The sequence below is a fragment of the Macaca nemestrina genome, chromosome 6, assembly GCF_043159975.1.
Source record: "Macaca nemestrina isolate mMacNem1 chromosome 6, mMacNem.hap1, whole genome shotgun sequence".
Classification (NCBI taxonomy): domain Eukaryota; kingdom Metazoa; phylum Chordata; class Mammalia; order Primates; family Cercopithecidae; genus Macaca; species Macaca nemestrina.
Window position 1 is genome coordinate 46,284,495 of NC_092130.1, and position 15,177 is coordinate 46,299,671.

Consider the following 15,177-nt stretch of genomic DNA (forward strand, 5'->3'; position numbering starts at 1 on the left):
AGGGAGTGGATAACTCTAATAAAAATGTTCCTGGGCCAGGCTCGGTGGCTCACGCTTGTAATCCCAACATTTTCAGAGGCTGAGGTGGGCGGATCACGAGGTCAAGAGATTGAGACCAGCCTGGCCAACATGGTGAAACCCCATCTCTACTAAAAATACAAAAATTAGCTGGGCATGGTGGCACACACCTGTAGTTCGAGCTACTCGGGAGGCTGAGGCAGGAGAACCGCTTGAACCTGGGAGGCGGAGGTTGCAGTGAGCCGAGATTGCGCCACTGACTTCACTCCAGCCTGGAGATAGACCGAGACTCCGTCTCAAAAAAAAAGTGTTTCTGGACAGAACAAGATTAATGAGCCAATGAGGGGCTACAGAGCTGAAAGTTGCTAGGAAAGGTTCTGTAAAGTGAAACTAACTTGGTTTTAAGAATCAAGTTGGATTTGTTTGGGGGTGGAGAGATGCCAAAGTGAGGAAAAAGCAGTGCTCAGTTAGGAACTAACAGCAGAAGGTTGAGTGTTGGTACATTTCCCTGAGAATATAGACTGTAAAGAGAAATTAGGGCAGGATTAGTGATAGTACTTTGCTGACACTCGGTAGTATTTTATCAGCATTTATTCATCAGACCCACATTAGGCAGGGCAATTTTGAGTGTGTGAGCTAAATTCTAATTTTTTTTTTTTTTTTTTTTTTTTTTTTGCTCTTGAACTAGTCTTTTGAATGTTGGGGGTTTTACAGTTAGAGTCCTGATGACTTTTTCTTGTTTACTGTTGTTAAAAATCACTACCTCCAATGGTCAAAGAGAATGAGTAAGAGAACTGGCTGTGCATATCAAGATGAAGTATGTGTCAGTGGAGATGATCATTGGTGGTGGCAGAAAAGTATTGTCAAAGGTGCTCTTGCTTGACACACTTCCAATGCGGAACATGGTTTAAGTGATAGATGGCTAATTCACTGATAATGTACTTGTTGCCTTGCAGTCTTGTGTACTGCTGGCTACCTCTGGTCTGTGTGCCAGTATTGAGCAGCATTCTATGGGAGGAATGTAGTTGCTCACAACAGTGTCTGCTTCCACATCTAGTTCTTGTGACCTCTGATATCTCTCAACTTTAAATTTTCTGGAAGTATTTAAGTATATTCAGACCTTCTGATATGTCTTAACTTTAAATTTTCAACCTGCTGTACAGCAGCCTCTTATTGCACACTGAGGATCAGCTTATTTCATTAAAGTACTCTCACTTTGAATACCTCCCACCTATTTGGTGAAAATTCATATTTGTCCTTTCCTGAGTATACCATTTCACAACCTCTAATTCTTTGCCTTCTTCAATTGGTTAGCAGACTTTTCTGTTCCCGGAAGCTTACGGAAAGGGGTGGGAAAATAGAGAAGCTGTACTCTGTATCCTGAAGTACTTAAGCAGGGTTTCCAGAGTGGCTTTTTTCTTTTTTGGTGAGTGGAACCTGGCTTTTTCTCTTCCCTCCCCAAGCCCCCCACCCTGCTTCCTGACATTGCACATGCCCGAAAGAACAAGGCTTCAGATAAAAGAATGAGAACACTTGAATGAAAAAGGAAGACTTGGTCCAAAGCCCCTGGTGAATATGAAAGAAGTGTTGGCCTGGGCTATCTCCCACATAATTCACAGCTGCTATCTTGTCTTCACAAGTGAAACATCCCTTACCAATAGTGACCTACCTTGTGAGGACTGCTTGTGATAGGATAGTTCCACCCCCAGGACGTAAGTTTTCCCTTTCCAATTAACATGCCTAATCCCATGCTATCTTTAAGAGCTTGAAAATCCTTCCTGGCCTGAGCTAGGCTTTTATTCTAGGGGACTGTATGAGAACATCCCCACCATCTGTGTTCCCTGTTTTCAAACTCCCTGCTGTTTGAGTATATTCAGATGCTCACTGCCAGTAATGGTTTGTTAGTAGCTCCAAACCATTAGAGAAGAGCTCAGGAGACTGAATTTGAAAGATGCCCACAGGGTGATTTGAGATTTGGAACAAGGTTATCACAGTAAGTTGGGATTGGGGGAGTTGACACAACCAGTGTCTGCTTGGGTGGGCAGCTGTTTCAAAAACCCTTGGTGAACTCTTAAAGCCCTGAAGAGCTTAAAAAAAGCTCTGAAGAGATCTGAGAGTCACACTTAAAGCAGCCTTTCTAACATCGAAGAAAAGCCAACTTAGCCTTTTTATACAATTAACTAGATTTGGGTCTTAAATTCTTCTACTTTGACATACAGTCCTAAGTAGTTGTTTAACATGGCCTTGTTACCCTTGCCCCTTTTGTGCTGTTTTCTGAGAAGCAGATGCAGAAACTGATTCCCTTTCTTCCTCTCTGGAACGGGATATAAACAACTATTGTGCTTCCCTTTACTTGTGGCCTTCCTGGCCAGGCTTACTGTACGCTGAACAAAGCTAGGGAGCAGTGCTTCTGAGCCAGCTGTTGGGGGTCCACAGCCAGAAGGAACGGGAGACCACAGGAGCCATTCAAAAGATAATTACATGTCAGAAGAGAGTCCAGCCATGGGGTTCTGTTAAAGTAGACACCTTCAGGTTGGGAGACATAAGCTTTTTGTCTGCTTGCTGGGCTGAACCCTCACCATATCCACTGAGCACAAAATGGGGAGCAGCTGTACCAAAGGAGGGACGAACATATTTCACCCAAGTTGCAGGTCTGCTAGTTGTCTGGAAGTGTTGAAGGGAGGCTAAGGTATCTTGTCTTACAGTGTCTCAGGAAACAGGGTTGGTTCTCAGCTGGCAGTGAAGGGGGCCTGGTGTGGTATTAGAAGTTGAACTTGAGGTTGCAATCTCAAGTCACCCTCTGGCCTCATAGGAATGCACCAGGGTGATTTGGGAGGATCTGAGTTTATGAAGTCAGACTGAAAAGAAAAAAAAAAAAGCTGATCTGATTTAAACAGAGTTGCCAAAGGCTTCCCCGCCAATACACAAAGACTGCATTGTTCATGTACCCTGTGTACTCTAAGTGAGACACCAAATCAGATGCAGCAACCTGGTCTTGCATTTGCATAAGCCCTGGTTAGAATGTAGGTTTTTTTTAAAAAAAAAAAAAAAAAAAAAAAAAAAAACTAGGCCAGTAGCCAGAACAGAATTATTTAAAATGGGACAGATGTCCAGAGAATGGCTAGTGTCCTCTAGCACTCTCTCAGAAAGAAGCAAAAGCAGCAAGTCTGCGGTTACAACTTCCAGTGGCCTACTTTATTTTTTATTTTTTATTTTTTTTGAGACGGAGTCTCGCTCTGTTGCCCAGGCTGGAGTGCAGTGGCTGGATCTTGGCTCACTGCAAGCTCCGCCTCCCGGGTTCACGCCATTCTCCTGCCTCAGCCTCCGGAGTAGCTGGGACTACAGGCGCCCGCCACCTCGCCCGGCTAGTTTTTGTATTTTTTAGTAGAGATGGGGTTTCACCGTGTTAGCCAGGATGGTCTCGATCTCCTGACCTCGTGATCCACCGGTCTCGGCCTCCCAAAGTGCTGGGATTACAGGCGTGAGCCACCACGCCCGGCCCAGTGGCCTACTTTAAATAGACACTGCTCTGAAAGATGACTTTGTTTATAAGTATCTTTAAATACAAAATCCAAAAAATAGAACTCAGTGGAATGACAATGACAATGCATGATGGTGGCCCACTGGCTGTCCCATGTGAAATACCTCTTGCCTGACATTCATCATCTACTTGTTGACTGACTCATTGAGGTGCCTTCATGACACCTTTTACATTCATGATGAGTCTCTGGAAGACAGTAGTGTGCTTGGTGGAAACTGTCATGTAAAAAGTGAGTTGTAGGGAGCTACACAGTGAGAACACATGGTATATGGATACAGAATGGAATAATAGACACTGGCGACTTCAAAAGGTGGGAGATGAAAGGGGATGAGGTATGAAATCCTGTTGAGTACAACATACACTACTTACGTGCACAGTACACTCTCTGGGTGGGGGGCACACTAAAAGCCCAGACCTCACCGCTACACAATATATCCATGTAACACAGCTGCACTTGTACCCCCTAAATGTATACAAATAATGTAAAAATAAAGTGGATATGGTGGCTCTCGTGTCCACCAACAGTGTGTATGACTTTTTAAAAAGTGGGTTATAGATTTATCAAACTGAAAGGCTTGTGTGAAAATATGAAAAATACTTTGTGTCTTAGAGGGTGCTATTAAAAAATCCTTCTTTAGGATTCTGTGGTGCTAATAGGTTATAAAAGACTCCTGTTTGCTCTTGTTTTCCTTGAAATAGGATATGCACTTGTGGAATGTTTTCTTTTCTCTCTGCCCTCAGAGGAAAATGGAGCCTAGTGGTCATGTGTGGTCAAATGGAGCCTAGCTGGGTCATTTCAGGTTGGATTCTTTTTTTTTTTTTTTTTTTTCCCTTGAGACGGAGTCTCGCTCTGCCGCCCAGGCTGGAGTGCAGTGACCGAATCTCAGCTCACTGCAAGCTCCGCCTCCCGGGTTCACGCCATTCTCCTGCCTCAGCCTCCCGAGTAGCTGGGACTACAGGCGCCCGCCACCACGCCCGGCTAGTTTTTTTATTTTTATTTTTAGTAGAGACGGGGTTTCTCCGTGTTAGCCAGGATGGTCTCGATCTCCTGACCTCGTGATCCGCCAGTCTCGGCCTCCCAAAGTGCTGGGATTACAGGCTTGAGCCACCACGCCCGGCCTTCAGGTTGGATTCTCTTTTCAGCCTTTATGGACAGCAGTTACCAACTGATCTATTTTATATGAGCACTGGGGAGCAGGCTGGCCTGCATCATTGTGGGGTCTGCATCACTGGGGGGATTGGGGGCTAAGAGAGCAAAGCTTAGGAGTATAGGCCTAGCTCTCAGGGGTGAGGCAGGCAGGGCCCACACCCCTTTAGGGGAGATGACAAGTGTAATCCCTGGTTTCTGCAGGCTGGAGGTTTGGGAACATATGCACCATAGGGAACAAACTCCAAGTTTCCTAACTGTGGAGAAGAAAAGGAAATAATATTGTGCTCTGTTACTGAAACAACTTATTCCTCAGGGTCAGGCTTTGAAAAACAAATCCAGTAAAAAGTATCTTTATTCTCATGTTTAAAAAAGTTTTTCTATGATGATGTATTAACAATGCAAAAATATTTTGAACACTACAATAATCTTTTTCTCAAGACTTCTTGCAGTGTTACACTAGAATATGTGATCTTTGGATTCTAAGAAACCAGTGGCTAAAGTAGGAACTAAAAGGCTTTTTTTGAGGGGTGTGTGAGTACATGGACAGCCCTCTTTTTTTTGTTTTTTGAGACACACTCTCCCTGTTACCCAGGCTGGAGTGCAGTAGCGCCATCTTGGCTCACTGTAACCTCCACCTCCCGGATTGAAGCAATTCTCCCACCTCAGCCTCTTGAGTAGCTGGGATTACACATGCACACCACCACATCCGGCTAATTTTTGTATTTTTAGTAGGTACAGGGTTTCACCATGTTGGCCAGGCTAGTCTCAAACTACTGACCTCAGGTGATCCACCTGTCTCGGCCTGCCAAAGTGCTGGGATTACAGGCGTGAGCCACCGCACCCGGCCAGGCAGCCCTTTTTCTTTGGATTCAGGCTACGTACGATGAGAAGGAGGCAAAAAACAAAAATTAAATTAAAAAAAGACTTGTTTTTCAAGGCTCAGGGTTGAAGCTTGGCTCAAAAATGGGTTAAAGTAGGCTATGGTGAAAACCTGTTTGGACTACTGGAGGTTTTCTGGGCTCCTTGATCTAGTTGTAATGGTCCTCTGTCCCGCAGCCCCATGGGGAAACTGGAGCTGGTCTGGACTGAATGCTGGAAAACAGGCTCTGGCTGTCGTGAGGTTTTGGGTTTGCCATCTCACAGCTGCCCAGGAGCTGGCTGGACTGCCATAGATAAACTGGAAATGGAACTGTGAAAAAGGCTTTGTGAGTGGGGAGAGGTGCACACTGGATTTGGGCCATGACTTCTTTGAACTGTTGACTGCGCTGCTAGTGACAAGCCTGGGGCCTTGGTATCAGAGCTTCTTAGGCCGGTGAGTTTCTCAGTAAACACCTCCAAATAATTTGAAATAGAGCTAGATACACCCCCGCTCCCCAACTTGCCTGATAAGGTAGTGTCAGGTTATTTCTGTTGCTTAGGTTGATAGGCCTAAACAACCTATTCCATTCCCCTCCCTGCTTCTCGCAAGCTCCTGAGAACATGGTAAGAGGCTTCCTCTGGTCCAACTTATGAGTAGCAGCTGGTTTTGTTTTATAAACAGAGCTTCTCCATTTCCTTAAAAGAGTTGTCATCTTGAGCTTTGTGGCTGTTTGACAAACCAGGTCATTCTTGGTCCATGAATGGGGAGGGTGTGGCAGTGGGGGATGGGGGAGATGGATAGAGAAGGTAGCTAGGCTCAGTTCAGCCCATCTCTAACCTAGAGCAGAAAAGCTAGAGAGGCAGAGGCTTCTGGCTGGCAAGACAGATGGTACAAAGAATAGATGCAGGCAGCCACAGGTACAAGGGATTCCCTTAATTAGATGACAACAACACAGATCTGATTCCCACCACTTGGAGCAGTTTGAATCGATGGCCTCAGGTTCAGGTGGAAATTTTGCAGCCTCTGGAATCTTCAGGGTCTGAACCCTGAGACGGAGTTAACAGGACCCCTGGCTGGTTTTCATGCAATCTGGGTCTCTGTTGCTTTCTCTCAGGGGGTAGGCTCCTGGAGGAGGCCAGGTGTCCTGTGCCTGCTAGGCTGCCTGTCTCTGAGATTCCTGTTGCTGTACCTGTGTACTCTGCAGGGTGCTGCGGGGGGCCTGTGGGGGCCCTGGGGTTGGGAGGCTGAGAGCAGTGGAGAGACCTGGGGATGTAGGTGCCGGCTCCGCAGGGCTAGCAAGCAGTTCTGTGGGGAAGCAGGGCAGCAGATGGTAAGAGGGTGAGTCCTGGGGAGCTGGGGACCCAGGGCAGCCTAGAGCACTGTCATCAGAAGGAACGGGGCTGGGGCAGCGGCCTTCTCCGGGTAAGTACCGAATGCATTTCTTTTTCCTCCTAGGAATAGTGAAGAGAGTTATCTGTAAACAGAGGGTGAATTCATAGTCATACACCACAACCAAAAAGTGCTGCCTTTGCACAGGCCTGGCTGATTTCTTGTCCTCTCTTCCCGTGACTTGGGTGGTAAGTCAGTGTCCTCAGACTACCACTCTGCTTGGCCTGGCCCAGACCTAGGACAGGTGCAGTTCCCAGAACAGCCACAAGGTGGCACAGGGGCCTTCTGTCACTAGGCCTGTGGGCTGTCACCTGTCTTCCAAGGGAGTCATCTCCCAGTCCCAGCCTTTGAGCTTCTCCAGGTGTGTGTGTGGGACTCAGATCTGCACCAAGGCAAGGGGCCGTAATGCCTATGGCTTCCTTGCCCAGCCATCCCAGTCCTCAGGTTGGGCTAGAGAAGAAGACATGGACAGTGACTCTTCTTGTCCATTACCATCCTTGAGTTCTCTGGGCCAGTTTGTCTCTGATGGAATGAATGGAATAGAACTTCCTCTGAAGACAGGGTTGTTTCCCACTGTGCATATATATGTGGGTACACAGACACACTCCAAACTCCACTCCTCCTTACCCTTAGACAGGGAGTGTGGTGGATACTCTGAGGGGCTGGATAAGTGTTCCTTAGAGCCACTGGCCTTACTGCCTGGAGTACCCTCCGTATTAGCCCTGCCAGGCCTGGCCTGAAACTGAGGAAACTTTAACCACTTGTTGGGTAAACTTTGTCACAACCACAAGTATTTCTCTGTTGTATGGTGAAACACGTGGGCCCTTTCCCTCAGACAGCCCAGGGTACCCTGGCTTCTCTCCCCCAGCCTCTTCAGCCCTTTGGTCTCAGTAGGTACAAGATAGCAAGTCACATGGTTGCCTGGCAACCAGATGGTTCTGTGTCGTCACCTTGTTTTTTCAGATTAAGGGCTCAGGATGGTACAGGCAGGGATCCCATCTTGAAGAGGAAGTGAGGGAGCCGATGGGCCATGACTTTGAGGCCTGGGAGAATGGGCTCCAGGCCCCCTTAGTGGTGTTGGAGCTGTCTGTTTGCTGAGGACCTGCTAGGCCCGCTGGCATCAGAGCTACCTTCTTGAGTCTGTCCTTCCTTTCTGGAACATTCTGTCTTTCTTTCCACTCCTCCTGCACTTAGACCCAAGCCTTCTTCTCCACACACTGTGTTCAGTATTTACTACTATTCTCAGGAGGCCTGGGCTCCCCAGTCTGCTGAGTATGCTAGTGGGCTGAGGGGCCAAAGGAGGGGGCTGCAGGCCCAGTGGAAATTGTGCAGAGTCAGGGAAGCAGCTTAAAGCAAAGGGAGAACGATGGTGGGGACAAACCCACCTGCACGGACCACACCAATCCGTCTGCTGGTTGAGGCCAAAGCGAGCACGGCATTTCTTAGGCGAGCCAGGGTCTACTCACAGCCATGCCAGAGGGGCAGAGCAGGGCAGAGGGCGAGCAGGCAGCGGGGCAGAGCAGGGCCCAGAAAGAAGAGTGACATCAGTGTTAGCCAGTTATAGACACCCTACAGCCCCCATAGGCAGAGTGGGCCTCTCCATGGCACAGCCAGCCCCAGTGGGAGCCCAAGAGCCCAGAGCCAAGATATCAGGAAAAGTGGGCACCCAGCTACACAGTAGAGGCAGTGGGAAGAATGGGAGGGAGGGAGTCCTGTCAGTCTGGCTTATCTCTGTGGCTTATGGGGCCCTTGCAGCATGGAGGCTGCAGAGGAGCCCAAGGAAGACCATGGAGATCCAGCCTCTTCTGCCCTAGGGCCACCCACCTCCTCCCCAACCCCCTACCCATTTTATCCAGTTTTTCTTCATTCTTGACCTACATTCCTTCAAGAGATAAGGCTGAAGGCTATACCTTATGCCTGTTCACTTGCAGATGGAAGGAAGGGCCCATTCTTTACCTTGGAAAAAGGGCTAGGAACTCTGCCCTGCTCTATCCCAGTCCTAGCCTCCAGCTTCCCTGTATGGGGACAGCACATCTGAGAAGGTCAGGGATGTAGAGTCTAAGTTACCAGAGGGGCAGGAATTCACCCACAGGAAGGAGGCCTGCAGCAGAGTGTGGGCTTCTCTACATAGAGCACTTTGCACTGCCATGAAAAATGTTGAAGTAGGGGTGATAAATTGCCAGGCTCCAGCCAGTAGGCTGTGTGATTACTGGGCCTAGTCATGGGGCCTAGCTCAGCCTCTCCCAATCTCAGCAGAACTAGCCAGGACATTGTTTGGGCTAAGCATCAAACCATAGTCAGTTCCTTGCTAGTTTCTCTGGTGAGTGGAGCTAGCAAAGGTCATGGGTGCAAGGCAGAGGAATACACCGTCTACCCAATTCTACCCAGCAGAAGCCAGTTCTGCTGAGTTTCCCTGGGACTTAGTATAATATAGCTGTTTCTTGCATGGGAATTTGACTTGTGAGATGCAGGTCTTATTTTCATAGGCCCCAGGCCCTGAAGGCTCCTGGCTGGGTACCGTGCTCCTCCCTTTGGGTCAGAGGAGGGCTGCTCTTAAAATGGGGACATGGAGAGGAGCCTCCACTACTGCTGAGGGAAGGTCTCACCTGTGGTGGATTCTTGGTGCTTTTCCCTCGACCGCCTCTTCTTCTTCCCCTGCAGGGAACAAAAGGAGGGATGCTCAGATCTGGGAGGCAGACACTGGGATACCCACAGCCTGCTGCCTAGCATTGGTACCTCTGGGATTCTGGGCATACAGGCCCCTCCTACCTTGGGGATGCTGGTGTTTCTCGATTGCTGTTCTTGCTAGGCTGCTATGGAGTGCATTTAGAAGCTCTTCCCGTACCCCATCCTGGTCTCCAATTTGAATGGAGGGAGGTGAGGTGACTTCCAGACCCTTTTCTCCCCTTCTGCCCATGTGGCCCAATCAAATGTTGGCTAACAGCCCATGTGTGAGCATATTCTGGAGTGGAGAATAGGATGTGGGCTTGTCCTCTTCTGAGGCAGCCATGGGAGGCCTTAGACCCTCCATGCCCTTCCTCATCAGTGCCTTCAGGACAGTAGTTCTGCGTTCCTTGCTGAGATTGTGGCCTGGGGCATGGTATCTGGAAGGGTCCCCTGCCCACCCCTGCTGTGTGTCACTGGCCACTCACATAGTTGTCCCGCGCTGACCAGCCTGGGTATAGCTGCATGTGCAGCTGCCTCTCCTTGCGGGCCAGCTCATAGTACTTGGCCTGCTCTTCTCGCGACAGCGCATGCCACTGCAACAGGGAAGGGGGACAGGTGGGGTGCATCAGGGAGTCAGCAGGCTGCACCAGGCTGAAGAGGGTCAGGGAGCATCCCTGCCAGCCCACCTGCCCATGGTCTTACCCTGCGGCCCAGGATCTGGTTGATGGCAGCACTCTCCTTAAGTGTGCACTCTGCGATGACCTTGGCTCTCATCTCCTTCATGTACAGCATGAAGGCATTGAGGGGCTTCTTGATGGTTGGCTTCTTGGCCTCCTTCTCTGCCTTGGACTCTGCTTGTGTCTTCCTGAGGAGCACAAATCCAGATTGCTGAGGAGCCCCCTGAGTGCCCACCTAATGGCAGCCTCCTCCTCTAGTGTGGCCCTAGTGTGTGCATAAGTGTATGATACCAGAGTTTTCTAAGTGGAATCTTTTCTAGCTGCCCCCAAATGGGTGAGCAGACAGCTAAGTAACTGTTCCTTACAGGGATACTACAGCCAAGTGGGAAAAGCATGTGTTAAGGACTTCTGAGCCCCTCCTCTGTTGGCTCAGAAAAATCCTTGTTCCCCATCCCACCCACCCCCTCCTACTTCTGAGGATCAAAAACATGTAGCCAGAGGCACAAACAGCTTGGCCAGTGAGCTGGTGGCAGTCCTCAGGCCTGATGGGGAGGCATGTGTATCCTGACTGACGACACCCCCTGCCATCATTGTCTTTTCACTCACAGGTTGCGGTCGAAGGACTGAAGCTCCTGCTTCCCTGAGGGGGGCACAATGGCCGGGTGGGGGATGGCTGCTGGGTGACCAGGTACACTAGAACCTAGCATCAAGGACGGGTGGGTGAACCTGGAGGCAGGAAGAAAGTTAACACTGAGCCAAGAATTATGGGCCAGACCTTTGGACACACACGGAGGCCCCTGCATAGTACATGACTGGAGAACACAGGTGAACAGATACTCTACCCCTACTGGCCTAGACATAAGTACACAGAGATAAATACAAATACCTGCTCCCAGCACACTACACAGACACACTGTAAAAATCTACATAGATTGCCATTCAGGTGGTTACTACATAGGTCCCAAGTAGCTTTTGAATCTGTCCCCTTCTCACGTCCTTCCCCCACCAACCCAGCCTCAGGAGCCTGTGGCTGCCCTGTGAGGCCTCATCCCTCTCCTGCTTGACCCTTCCAGGCCTCTCTCCACCCAATAGCCAGAGTGACCATTAAAAACACCTGAATGTTCCTGACCTGCTCCTGCTGAAATTCCCCCAGCATCCACACAATAGAACGCAGGCTGCTCCCAAGGGCCTGCACAGCCCTGCATGAGCATCCTGCTGCTGTTTCTAGCCCCTTCTCTTCCCCTCTGCTTCCTGTCCCTCTCCACTCCCAGTCAGCCCCAATAATGGCTGTTCCCTTGTCTTCCTCTTGCAAAAAATGTATTACTCTTTCCATGAAGCTCTCCCTGACCCATCAGGCCTGCTTCCCCATCACTCAGCTGGCCCATTAAGCTGCTGGTGCCATGTCTACACTTGCTATACTGGGCTGTGAGCTCCAGTGGGCTAGAAATGTCTGTGGAATCCCCTGCCATTGCATATCTGGCACTGAGTCTGTCACTGAGGGAACGACCTAAGTGAAGGGATCCATGTACACACACCTCCCACTTCACTTTCTTGCTGTTCTGTGGAGACCATTCTGCCCCTTACTGCTTGCACAGGTGTTATCCCTGAGCCAGCAGCCCCTAAGGGTCAGAGGTTGGGGACTTATGTAAAAGGTGCTGTCTCAGCTTGGGGCAGAGCTCAGGGGATTCCCAGGAGAGTCCTAAGTAGGGATGAACAGAGGTGAGTGCACACACATCTGCACAAGGGGTGAGCCACGTATGCATGTACTGTCCTGGCCTCTGGGGCTCTGCTGCATGGTGTGGCCCGGGCTGAGGCCTCTTGGCACTTGTACTAGCTTCATTCTCAGGCACAGGACAGCAGGGAGCTGCAAAATGACAGACGGACAGATGGACAAACGACTAACACAGGGCAAGCACTGGCCCGGACATGGCCTTGTGTGGGCATTGAAGCCTGGGCAACAGGAAGCAGGAGCCTGGCTGCAGTGTAGGGGACTCACCTGGGGTAGGGGGCGCCAGGGGCTGCAGTGGGGGCAGGGAAGTGCTGTCTATATCCGCAGGAAGGGGACAAGGGGTAGAGAGGAGGGCTGGGCCTGTGGTTGGGAGAGACAGCTGTTAGCAGTCTGGCTGCTGGCCAGACACAGGGAAGGACTTCCCTACCTTGCTAGGCAGGCCTTGACCCATCCTGTGAGACAGATGGGCCTCTGCTGGAATTTCAAGCATCTGCCACCAGAGGGCAGCTTGTGCTGCACCTGTTTCCCTCTGTGAACTTGTATGGGTGCTTGAGGAATGGAAACGGTATCCTCCTTCTGGGGCCCAGCTTAGCAGGCCCCTGGGCCCCTCCAGCCTGCTTCTGTTTCTTTGACGGTATAGGGCTGATACCTGTCCTGGGGCCATTGCAGCCACTGTTAACACTGGATTGTTTTGCACCACTTTGCCTGCTTCAACTCCTGGTCATCCTTCAGGTCTTCCATGGCTAAGTGACCCTTTCTCCTGAAATCCCTGAGATTCCAAGCTGGATGAGGTACCCCTCTGGGCTCCTACAGTCCCTAACCAGAGCACTACCAAGAGTGCCCTATAACTGTCTGGTTTTTTGCCTGGGTTGCCCACTAGGTAGACTGAGTTCTGAGAGGGCAGGGACCTAAGGATCAGTCAGCTTCAGCAGTGCCGACTTCCCTGGTGCCCAGAACCCTGCCTGGCACACAGTAGGGCTCAGTGGAAAGATGGCAAAAATACCCCCACTTCTTTCCTCACAGCCAAGTGCTACCGGGTGGAAGCAAGAGCACAGGGCTGCCTAAAGTCACCTCCTTACAGCCTTGGTAGGTAAAATCTACTCAAGTCTCTTAGACTTTAGCACTGCTGGCCTAGGGGATGTTTTGGAAAGGCTGGCCTAAAGATTTGCATCCACGGAACTCTGGTCTAGTCCAGTAAGGCTGGGCTCTTGAGCATCTTGCTACACCTTCATCCTAGGGGTATTCATGGGAGTAGTCTTGATTTGTATTCAGAATGGATTGTCCAAGGAGAATCTGGAACAGAGGAGGGTGCTGACTATGGGTAAAGGGCAAGTGGGCCGCAGGTTGGGCCTCTGGCCTGCATGATCTCCCTGGGAAGTCAAGTGTTCCTGCTGTTGGGTGACTGCTGCAGTCCAGCTCTCTGAAATAGGCTATAGACCTGCACAGCTCACACTATCGTTGATGAGTAAAGGGCCAAGTAGCCTGCCAAGGCCCAGCTCCAGCTGAGGACAGGCCCTTTGGCCCATAGTCAGGCCTACTGGCTGAGGAGGCCAGGCTTTCTTTTCCTGGCCCAGCCTTAAGACTCTCCAAGCAGGCTGGTCAGAGGCTTGGGCTCAAGCAGGCACCACAGGGAGGGACACTGCCCCTCAACCAGCCCAGCCAAGGAAAGGACCAAAAGCAGTAGGCACTGAGGACAGTGAGCTGAGAAGCAGCAGCCTCTCTGGTGGCCACTCATGCTGTCCCCGCCCTGCTCGGGCCCACCTTTCTTCTTCATATATGCATATGGCCCTGGAGGTCCCTTAGCAGCCCAGAGTTCTCCCATCCAAGGGGACTTCTTGGACACTGAGGGAGACAGGGCTGGGACCAGGGAGCAGCTCTCCTGCCTCCCCAAAGGGAGTATGTCAGGCTACCTGGGGAATGCAGGCCAGGGGTACATGAAGACCCCTAGCTCGGAGCCAGGTTAGGACAGAGTTGCTGGCCAGCCTCTGGCATCTAAACAGAGCTGGCAGCAGGGTGGCCAGCCAAGAGGGATGGAGGAGGAAATGGAAGGGCAGGCAGGTCTTGGTCTGACCAGCACATGGTGCCCCTTTCCCATTGGACCCCCACTCACCAGCTCACAGTGTGGGGGAGCTGCCCCATGCTGCCTGAGGTCAGGGAGTAGAAGCCAGAGAGGTCAGGGGTCTGCAGAGGCCTGTGAACTGCAGAGGAGAGAGGCTGAGTGAGTGGGCTAGCCTGACCCGGCAGGCCACATCAGCAGTTACTGCAACCTAGAGCCTCCTACAGGGGCCTTAAGATCCCACCAGCTTTGCTAGAGGACCGGACATAAACTGGTTTATTCAGGAGGATCCCAGTGTGATAATAGTGCCCCTTTGACAGACAAGGGAACCCAGGGCAGAGGGCTGGGGTGACTTGCCTAAGACGTTAGGGGGCCAGTAGGCAGAGCTGAAGTCACTCAGGCATGGAGGCATTGGGGCATCTCTGCTTGGGGGACTCCAGCCTGGCTTTCTGGGCAGGAGGCAGGCCCCTGGTCTAGGGGAACCCAGCCTGGGGAGCCAAGGCTCCACCTGCCCCCCAGGGTTGAGTCAGCAGGTTTCCCACAGCTGACAATGAGGGATTTCAGAATGACTTTGCCTGAGGCTGAGGTGAATCAGCCGTCACAACCACCACTTTCCATTTTCTCACTGAGGGGAGGAAAGGCTACAGTTCTACAGTTCTCAGCAATGCTGCAATACTGGCAGCGAGGTCACCCATGAGATTTAGGCTTGTAGCTCAACCTGAAGCCTTCACAGTTTGACCTAGCACCCCCTTTTCCAGTCTTCTGGTGCCCTCATACCCCCAGTCCACCTTTCTGGAATTTTCTTTGGGCCCTTAGTTTGCACAGCCCCAGGTCCTCCAGTTATAAAATGGACCCAGCTACCTGATCTCAGAAGCCGGGGTCTTGGCCCTTAGGCTCTGGTTTCACTGGGCCCCTCCCCATCCCAGGCTTGTACCTTGCTTCTGGCTGATGTCCGCAGGTGCAGGGGTGGGGTGTGGGCTGTTGAAATGGTCGTAGAGAGAGAGTTGGGGGACCCCATGGGGGGGCTGATTGGCCTTGTGCTGAAAAATGAGAAGGAGAGTGGGTGAGTGTGGAGAGTCCTAAGGGTGGGA

General features: G+C 50.9%; 1 protein-coding gene across 1 annotated transcript in view; it reads right to left on the bottom strand.

Annotated features, from left to right (window-relative positions):
• Positions 1-5,043: 5,043 nt before the first annotated feature.
• LOC105467144 (transcription factor 7) overlaps positions 5,044-15,177 on the bottom strand; it is a 33,540-nt gene continuing 23,406 nt past the window's right edge. The window contains 9 exon segments of the mRNA XM_011716585.3: positions 5,044-6,849; positions 6,851-7,019; positions 8,343-8,415; positions 9,564-9,612; positions 10,110-10,217; positions 10,327-10,489; positions 10,908-11,027; positions 14,141-14,228; positions 15,021-15,126. Of these exon segments, the coding sequence (XP_011714887.1) occupies positions 6,679-6,849; positions 6,851-7,019; positions 8,343-8,415; positions 9,564-9,612; positions 10,110-10,217; positions 10,327-10,489; positions 10,908-11,027; positions 14,141-14,228; positions 15,021-15,126 (1,047 nt within the window). The 3' untranslated portion in view covers positions 5,044-6,678.